At 38.4% G+C, this 10,189-nt stretch overlaps 1 protein-coding gene and 1 long non-coding RNA gene across 2 annotated transcripts in view; one reads left to right on the top strand and one right to left on the bottom strand.

The window, feature by feature from the left end:
- The first annotated feature begins 1,415 nt into the window (after window positions 1-1,415).
- On the top strand, window positions 1,416-5,926 carry LOC116069127. Its single transcript, XR_004109864.1, has 3 exons — window positions 1,416-1,613; window positions 3,596-3,665; window positions 5,710-5,926. It is a non-coding gene; the product is annotated as an uncharacterized LOC116069127 (long non-coding RNA).
- A 234-nt stretch (window positions 5,927-6,160) lies between these two features.
- Purg (purine rich element binding protein G) overlaps window positions 6,161-10,189 on the bottom strand; it is a 30,936-nt gene continuing 26,907 nt past the window's right edge. Inside the window, exon 3 of the mRNA XM_031339509.1 lies at window positions 6,161-7,068. Coding sequence (XP_031195369.1) covers window positions 6,964-7,068 — 105 coding nt within the window. The 3' untranslated portion in view covers window positions 6,161-6,963. The remainder of the gene's footprint in view (window positions 7,069-10,189) is intronic.

Genomic DNA, 10,189 nt, shown 5'->3' with positions numbered 1-10,189 from the left:
AAAGAGAAGGGTAGCTTGATTGATAGACGGGAAACGAATAGTTTATATCAAAAGGTGGTGAATCAAATGCAAGAGGTTTCATTGACGGTGACCGTGGAATATATCCTCGTGGGGAAGGAAGATGAAAGCTATGCAGTAAGAAGTAGCAGAACTGGGCCAACTGCTGCCAAGAGAGAGTGTTTACTCACTCACAGTGTAGTACAGGGCCTCTGGAGTGGCTTTCAAGAGGTCCTGTACCTTCTACGGTGTGACAGAACAGCCGGGACTGAGCAGGCTGGGGACTGAGTAGTTAGAACTGCAGACAGTGCAAGGGTTGCGGGTGTTTATCCAGGATCTAGGGGCAAAGGGATTCTGGGACCCTGGGAAAACCCTGATCTGAAACTAAAAACTGGGATGAGGACATGGAGATGGATGCCCTGGAATAAAGATTCTGGGCAGACATGCCCACACTGAATCCTTTAGGCTTGTCGAGGTGTATCTCCTAAGAACGCCCCAGTAAGAGCTGGCTGGCACTTGTAATATGCATGAAGATGCCACAGAGACAAGAAAAGTGGTGTATGCTTTTGTTAGCAGCTCCCCTCATCCCCGATCCTCCCTGATCATCATGGTTCATAATCAGCAAAGCCTGGGTGCAGGCTGGAATCTGTTAAGAAGGAAAAAGATGCTACAGTTGTAAACTTTCAAGAATTAGCTAGACTACCCTGAAAGGAGTCCTAGACTATATTTTTGAGAGCTTGATTAAGTGACCTGGAATTCACCTTTCTCAGGACCCCAAATCCAATCTCTCATGGATCAGGGTAAGCTATTATGGCAGTTTTTGGAAATCTGGATAAAGCCAAGACCAATACTTAGTGAAGTGGAGATTTCTGAGTTGCTTTCAGGAGAAAAGAATTCTATAATAGAATGAAGTGTGAAAAATACTGGCCAGAGGAAGGGATGAGGAGGCCGAGGAAGATGAGTTCCAGAATGTACCCTATAGATATTCAGAATCCTTACACTACAGTGAAGTTTTAGGGGACTTGACCCCTCTTTAGGTTTGAGGACAGTATACTCACAAATGAGAATATTGTTTTGACCTATGTACTGTGTGAGTGTCAGTTTTGCATAGGGCTTAGAGCAAGTCAGGGCTGTGTTGCATGTACAATAGCTATATTGCTTGGTCCATATGATTGAATAGATGCAGTGAGTTTCATGTTCTCTGTGTAGGAAAAAAGTTACAGTGGGGAAAATTGGAGCCATGGCAGGTTTTACAGAGAGAATCAGCTCTCAAAATGCAGCCCCTTGGGATTCTAGGATAAAACCATGCCAACCACTGCAGAGAAGAACCAGTAATGGACATACTATTGAGCCCTGGCAGAGATAATGATTCTGGATTATGAGAAGAGAATTGCCCATTATGATCCGGATTCTATTGAACATTCTAATTTAGAGTTGGACATGTGCTGTGGAAGTCCATGATCATATCCTGGTACATCTAATTATAAAACTGAGTGGGACCAGAGGCAATGACTATGTGGCTCAAACAGTTTGCCCAAATAGTCTTAACTTCATCACTCTCAATGGATACAACAGCAACTCTCATCTTATATCTGTGGCTATGTGAGAACTTCAAGGTATTTATCTGGTCATATATTTTGTAATTACAGTTTTCAGACACTAGCCAAAGGCCCAGGTATCTGGCTAGGAGTCTTAAAGCGAAGGGACCACAAATCTGAGATATACTGGGCAGTGAATGGACTATGAAGAGTTTTGTGTCATATTAACAGTTATCTTGGAAGAGGCACTGAACAACCAAGTAGACAACAGGGCTTGGACAAGTTGACCTCACTAACACTGCCATTGCTTATCTCAGAATTGGCATCATAAGCACATGAACAGGAGCATGGTAGTGGAGACAGACATCCTATAAGACAATTTGCCTCAGGGCAAAGGAGGTGGGTGGTATAGGCCTGCAATCCAAATATACCACCCAGAAGCCAGCCTCCCAGAATGCAGAAATAGCCTGGAGCTCAACCATGCAATCTATAGTAGGAAATCTGAGGGATGGACTTTCATAACCACCATAGATTCTTGTTTGTATTGTCCAGATCCACAGCTCTATGTAAATGACCCACTGACCCAGCTGGCATGTTCTAACATCGGTCATCATGTTGACACTGGAATGTGCTTCCCCTCAGAGGATGAGAAATGATTAACTGCGACAGTGATGCTGGGCAGGGGTATACCTGCAAGATGCTGGCCTTTTCTAAAGGGCAGCTTTGTTTTAAACTCTCCCCACAAGCCTCGAAGAAATTTGCGTAGAGCTGCACTGCAGTTTAATAAAGACATTACCTATGCCTTTCATCCTTTCTCCCTGCCCTCTGTGGTTTTCTTCTTCATAGGAGAAGACCTGATTTATGGTCTGATGGCTTTTCCGGTAGTTCATTCTCACTGGCACTTCCCTTAATATATAATCTCATCTTGGCATCTGTCTCTTGGAGGATCTGGATTAACACAGATGGTCTGGACATGTGCTGGTGGGTGTCAAAGGAAGAATGGCAAATATGCCAATCTTTCATGCTGAGTGTGGTCAATGAGCAGTGGCTGCCAGGAGAGGTGTGAAATAGTCTAGCCTTGTATCTGGTCCATTGTAATGTGCAGTGGTCTACTGGGCAGAACCACAGTGAGGGGAGAAATAGGGTCTTGATCACTCACTGGTCACTATTGCTGAACTGAAATGCTCCACAAATCTCCCTCATGAAGGGAAACGGTACGACTAAGTGTGGTAGTGTATGTCTGTAATTACAGAACTGTGGATGCTAAGGCAGGACTGTTGCGAGTTTGAGACTACCCTGAGCAACCTGTTGAGTACCAGGCTACCCAAGACTATGCAGTGTGACTGGGATCCTGTTTAACAAAACAAGGAGCTGGGATGTGGTTCAGTTTAGGCAGGGTGACTGCTAAGCATGCATGAAGCCCTGGATGTGATCCCTCAGCACTTTATAAAACCAGGTATTGGGGCTGCATGTCTACACGAAGGAGATGAATGGAAAGACCAGAAGTTCAAGGTCAATCCCATCTACATAGTGAGTTAAAGCAGCCCTAGATAAGTGATCAGAAACACCAACCCCCCAAAACAAATAAAAGGATGGTGGTGGGTGGGTATGATTGGAGAGCTACCACATGTAGAACTTTTGTAATGGTGAAGGATATTCTTAATGATAGTAAATGATTAATGTTGATGCTTAATGAATAGCAATTGCATGAAAAACTATAAACAATGTGTGATTATTTATGAGCAATAATAATGCTTAATGATGGCTGTAAATTGTATCACACCATTAATGATCCTAAAGTGATACGGAATGTAAGATATTATGCGGCTGAATTCTATGAGCCATAATAGCCCCACACTGAAAGATGCAAAAATCAATGGAATTTAGGAAAAAAAAAATCGAAGTGTAAGGGTTTGTTAGTGTTCTCCCTCATGGGCTGGAGGGACTGATAAGCTGTTGCGAACTTCTTACTTGGGAGGTTTGCCTCATCGAGATGTCATGACAAGATGCTACTCATGAATATTACTCATTCTCCTTTGTCTGTTTTCCTATTTGCCAAGGAACATCCTGATGTTCATATTTGAGTAGAATTCCCTATTGAAGAAAGAATATGATGACCAATTGAATAAGGTAATCTAGTCTCTCTAGCACTTATTCCTTTCCTTTAAAAAGTAATTTCTAAAATTAAAAAAAATAATAAGGCTTATAAAATAATTTACAGAAAGACAAGCAAAGCTCAAAGACTGTCTCAGACCAGCTTCTTCCAAGTCCCCAGGAGCAACACTTGTTGTTGGTTGTATATTACTTCATTTCTCCACTGGATATCTGGCACTGAAAAATAGTTTCTTCCTGACCTTGTTTAGAGGGACTTTCTTATGAATTAATTCAGAATGAACTAACCAAACTGAGTTTCTGAATACACAAGGCTGGGAGCTCATCCTTCCATTCAGAAGTCATTTTTTCATTGCATGTCTTTTGTTTAGTTTTTCATGACATCAAACATTATGTTTTGTTAAAAAGTGTTAAGCTTTGTCTTCTATTCACAGAGTACATGACATCAATTTGCAAAGAATTATGTGTAGTGTTGAGCTCACTGCACTGTGCGCTCTCTTCAGCCCCATGAAGTACTGCTCAGTTATTGTGTGAATTGTATTACTCAATACACCCACCTCCTCTTTCCAAGGATGAAGTAGAGAACGAGGGTGACAGTGTTAGTTCTAGGTGTGACTCTGCATCTGTTTCAGCAGAGAATGAGCATGGGGAACACGTCTGAAATGAACTCCAAAGGCTCATTCTGATTGTCTCTTAAAATTACTGTCTACTTTAAGACTCAGAACAACTCCTGATGCCGCAAATTAATTCCCAAAGATGAGTGAGCCTGGGCTCTCAGTGTTAAATTTTTAATAAAAAGATTCTCTTTAACGGAGAACATCTGAATTTCTTTTGAAAATGTTTCCCTGCAAGGACATAGAAGAAAAATAAAAAGGTCTTGAGCTTAATATCTGTAATGAAATTATTATTTTAAGATCAGAAAAGACAATTTTCCAAAATATTGTTGAAACCTATAGATAGATGTATACTTTTTACATCCTTGAATCAAGGTTTTGCTTAGAGGGACTTCATTTCTTTTCAAATTTAAGGGAGATGTTTAATTAATGTTTTTTGAGGTTCTGATAATTGAGCCTAGGGTCTCTTATGTGCTGGGTAAGTGCTCTACCACTGAGCAACACCCCCAGTATTCTTTGTATTTTGAGGAATGGTCTCACTAAGTTAGACCACTCCAAAAGATAGCATTTTAAATCTTTTGATGATACAAATATTGTAGTGAACATTAACACAGAAATCTAGTTGACTATGAGGTTAAGACTGGAAATATTTTCATATAAAAACTTACCTCCTCTATAAAAGCAAGAAATGTATTCTCTTACTCTTTTTTGAAGGTAGAATTAACTTTCATGTTGAAAGATATTACCAGAAACAAAGAGTCTGTAAAACATTCCTATATTTACTTACCTCTCCTTCATTAAAGTAATGTAGAATTATCTTGTGGCAATTGGAATGCTATAAAATAAGTGCCATGTGGCAGAAACACCTCTGGGAGATGCTGGGATTTAAGGACACTGCACTTATTCAAGAGTCAGAGGAGCACGCCTCTGACTCCATTTTACAAATTTTAGTTTCTGATGTCAGAAGCTAGATGAGATTCAATAGCTATTTGAGATGAAATTAATGTGTACCAATGTATACAGGAATGCATGTCCTAGTCGCCAGACCCACTGGCTAGACAGGCAAGCTTGAGTTCTTTCTATTTGATGTCAATGACTATTGTCAGAGGAGCTTTAGTAATTTGCTTACTTTCTTTCTTCTTTTCAAAATTTAACATCGCCAGTGGTTAGGAAAGCTACAAGGTTAGAATGCAAATACGCATATGGCTTTAGTATAAAATTTATCCCTGGCTGGGGAGAAAGGCTCTGATTTCATGGAGATCATCATCAGCAGCTTCCATGAGACGACAGTTCTCGGTAGAGCTGGTGAAGCTGAACATCTCAGCTACCATCAGCATGCATTTCTCTAGCATGATGTCAGTTTGTTCTGGGAAGTTACAATTGGGTTATTTCTGTCCTTATTTTCATATTTGAAGAAAATAACTTTCCTTCTGACTTTTGTGTTGCAGAAAGTGAAGCCAAGGCCTTATGCACGCTAGTCAGGAGCTTTGCTGCCAACCTGGGTTTCAATTCTACAAGTCTAACTTTAAGGGTGGCTGTGCAGGAGCGAGTCTTTTTAGCATTGTCTGGGATGAAATAAAGACTTAGAAGGTGTACTTGCTTTCTTGCAAATGTTTTCTTCTGGCTCAATTCAATGGTCAATTATCAATAAACTACTAAAACAGACAAAGCACAAGTTTAGTCTTTTCAACATACTTATTTTTAGGTCGGACAGGGCTTGGTTTTATGGGTTCTCTCTAAACATGGTTTCATAGGTTAGACCAAGTTTATGTTGTCTTAAATTCTTTGAGACAACATAAACTTGCAGGCACAAATGAATAATGAAATAAAGACATGTAAGATCAGCACTGGGGGCCAGCGTGACTGACGTGACTTTCGAAAAACAAGAATCCAAACTGATGACACATAGAAACCAGTTTATTAGATTGTCAGTGAATACTCTGAGACAAATTCAAGTTATTTTATTTTACTTCATATAAACAGAGGAAGGGAGGGAACTTTTGATTTTCAAGCTTTGTTCAGCATGTGTGCAGTTAGCATCCACAAAAAGCACCATTGGATTATGGAGGAATTAGCACCACAGGATTTTAGGACCTAACTGTGAACATGCATCACTGAAAAATTTGGAACATGGAAACTGAATTAATATGAGTTATGGTCCATTCTAAACAATACAAGGCAAGCTCTGACTTCTTTTCATACAATACAATACAGTCACAACGATGAGAACCTTTGAAATACAACACAGGACAGAACTGCCTGGTACCCTGTTAACACTAAAGCAGCTACAGATCTGAAAAAAGGTTTGTATAAGAGGCAGGGGACCGAAGTGATCCTCCCTCCTCAAAATTCAGATTCAGAGTTCTATAGTTACATGGTCTCTTAAGAAAGTATTTTCAAGTCTACATGCCTTCTCCCTCAATGCTGGCGAATAGCTATTTGGAAAATGAAAGGCTTAAAGAGACAGCCCTCCCCCAGCCCCCGCCCCAGCCCCAGCAAACCAGACTGAGTCCAGACGTCCTCCAGTGTGGTGGGGGCTTTCCGCATAAGGTCAGTGGGAAAATGATGCCAATGGCGTCCATACCTGTTTTCCCTTCCATGCAGGAATGCCAAGTACAGAAGCCTTGCGCTCATGATGAACTTCCGTTCATTTCTTTCACCGAATGCCTTTATTCTGGAGTGTAACATAAAGGATTTAGTCCTTATTCCTCAACTGTCTTTGCAGTATCATAGGGCTGTTCCTTATGCTTGGTCTGACAACAGTGAAAAAGGCTGAGATTCTCTCTGGATTTAGAGTAATTTGTGAGCTAAAGAAAAAATATTAATTTAAATTTAGCAGATAAGAAATTTGAAAGGGAGTTCCACTATTTTAACAGTACAAACCCACTTCTAATATAATTGAAAACCTTTCTGGCAGAAAACATGTAACAAACCCTCCAGTTTTAGCCTAGGCCAATTTTGGCAAATGAAGGTAACTGTATAAGAAATGTGCAATTAGCAATGATACAGGTATATTCGGATCTCAATGTACTGACGTCATGGGAAATATAATCTTACTCACCAAGAGAAGAATATACCTGGAAGGGTCTACGTAGACACAGGAGTCAATCATGTGTCTGCCCACATCTAATCTGGAGTAGTGATAACAGGGTCCTTTAGGAAAGAGTACTCAGTAACAGTACAGTAGCAATGTTAGGTTGTCTCTATTTAACAGTGAAACATGTTTGAAAGTAGAGTATCAGGACTGTATGGTAAGGGTACAATTCACCATTGCTATACTTGTAATACATGCGTTTGTTTTCCAAGTTTTTAAAAATCCTACTAGGACCAACATCTTTCAGAACAACAATCTAACATTAAACAAACGTTCTAAGGAAAATACTTAGCATCACAGAGGTTGAGAAAAGCCTGTTATTCAGCATCACAAAATACTCAATAGATCTACATTTACGATTGTTCATGCCTTGACATCAACACACCTTTGGGTTAATATACCTTATTTTAAAAAGAAAACAAAGCCAGAAACCAAACGGTTGACAAAAAAAATAATTGTTTTTAGCCTTTCCTTGGTAAGGGAAGACCTGATAAACCCAACTTTTTTCTATATCATGAAATAATGATTCTGTCTAGGAAACATTTACATTTATTAAAATACTTAAAACTAGAGAGAGAGAAAAAAGAGAAAAAAACTTAGAGAGAGGAAAAGGGGCTAAAGTATAGAGACTTAAATAACAACATGGAAAACATTTTCTTAAAATGTTTAGATATACTGCTCACAAACAAAACTTGAATATATTTAGCCTATCATTTTTATGTTGGCAGATGCTAAGGATCAACATGCAAGGGCAAAAAAAATTGTATGTTTTTTTTCCTGCTGATTAAATCCATTATATAAATCAACTACTGATTTCTCTAAGAGGGAGCATATATATACCAGCATTCTACAGGAATGATTTAAATCTGATAATTCACCAAGTTTGGATGATGGGAGAAAAGAAGAAACAAAACGGCTTCTTAAGCTTTATAGTTTCATTAACAGAGTTCATGAAACAAAACCGAGGTGTGATAGGCTAATGGAATAGTTCTGATTGCCCTCTCATTTAATAATCATTCAAGACAAAGTAGAGATAATTAAAAATAAGAATTAACAAATAAAAGCTGTCTAAAATTGTTTTCACTGAGAGTCTTTAAATTTTACATGGTAATTTCAAATGATTACATGTTAACTTAGACACTTTTTACCATTATCACATATACTTTTTTCTATTTTCATTTCTGTATTATTCATTGTTTATACTATGTAACACGATTTTCTGTTAAATTAAAATAGTTTACTTTATCACTTTATATTCTACGTGGCTTTAGAAAAATGTATACTAGGATAAATTTATAAAAGGATAAAGAATACTTTAAGGATTTTTTTTTTTAGACAAATTCTACACAGATAAATAGTTAGCTCCAGATAATAAAGTGCCTCTTTTTTTAGGTAATTTTTTTTCATTAAAATATTTTAAGGCTTTGAGAGAAACCCAGAACTACCATAAGTTTGATAGTCTATGGGGTTACATTATTAATTACCAATCTTTTGTAGCTCTTATGTCATTTAATCTTTCAGTATACATGGAAAGTTCTAATCATTAGAAGTTACAGGTTATGCGTCTGCATCAATTCTGAATACATTTTGAGGGCAGGAGAATGTGTGATTTGAAATGCTGTGATTTATATTTAAGACTCACAAGTTGGAAGCAGCCAATGGACTTCAAAAAAAAAACTCAGTAGATTTTTTAAAGTGTGCCAAACGGGGCCTTTTTTAAAAGAACTTCTTTGTTCACAGATTCTATTTTCCTTCATTGAAAACGATTGTGCAGACTGAAGTAGGGAAGGCTGGAGAAAACCAATGGTAAATTATTCAGATACAGGCACATAGATGCCTTCTATCGCAGTGAGTTTATGGGTAATTTGTATTAATGCCAACCTCTAATGTTAGCATTTCCACCCACTGTGCTCACAACACACTGGCATATCACAGGAAAATGCCTGTGACTGAACAGAAATTTATCTATATGGGAGCCATACCCATATAGAAATCCATTTACTATATATCTTATTTGCCTGGGGGGGGGGAATATGGGTGTGTTTTACATATAATTATATACTTAGTTGTGTGGGGAAAAAAACCCTCTAGATTTTAGGATAAATTGTGACTACCTAGATGTCTACCAAACTACTTTAAATGAATCAATACTACTTAAAATGTTTAAATATTTTCTTAAAAAGTATTTTGACAAGAAAATTGCTTATATTTAAATCAGTGCAAAGTGAATGATCATGGTTTTTCCAGATCATCACTGGATTCACTGAAAGTGTTCTTTGAAGGTGTTGAGGTCAGGACATAAGAAAACTCAGTGGGGAATGATCTGTGTGAATCATTCCATGTCACCAGACAGGGTCAGCGGGAGGAACAAAGCACTAGTTTTAGGATTGGGTTTGGACTCTAAAGCCTAGTGAGAGTACTTGTAGGGTTTAAAAAAAGGTCAAAGTGGTATAAACCATTATAATTGCACATTCCTTTTTCAAAGTGCCACGAGTCACCATATATTTTTCTAAAATGCACACAATTCTACTGTTTCAAACTCTAAATATGTATATAGGTTCATCTTTTGCATACTAGTACAGTTTCACGAACATCACAAATATAACCAGGAAGATGAACTATAGCTGCCAAAACCCAGCATAGTGTTTGTAAGTGGTAGCTGCTGAGAGCCCGTGTCTTTATGAGGACTCACGTCCAAGCAGAGTGAAAGCAGTCCACAGACCTGCAGACACCAGGAGAGCTTGTTTAAGCAATCGTTAGCAATATGCTGCCATGCGGTGCACACAAGTCTTACGCTTTAAAAAACATACCGGCTTAGCTATTTTTTTTTTTTT

The sequence above is a fragment of the Mastomys coucha genome, unplaced genomic scaffold (genome assembly GCF_008632895.1).
Source record: "Mastomys coucha isolate ucsf_1 unplaced genomic scaffold, UCSF_Mcou_1 pScaffold22, whole genome shotgun sequence".
In the NCBI taxonomy this organism is placed as follows: Eukaryota; Metazoa; Chordata; class Mammalia; order Rodentia; family Muridae; genus Mastomys; species Mastomys coucha.
Note: the sequence above shows the minus strand (reverse complement) of the source record. Positions and strands in the feature narration are given on the sequence as shown.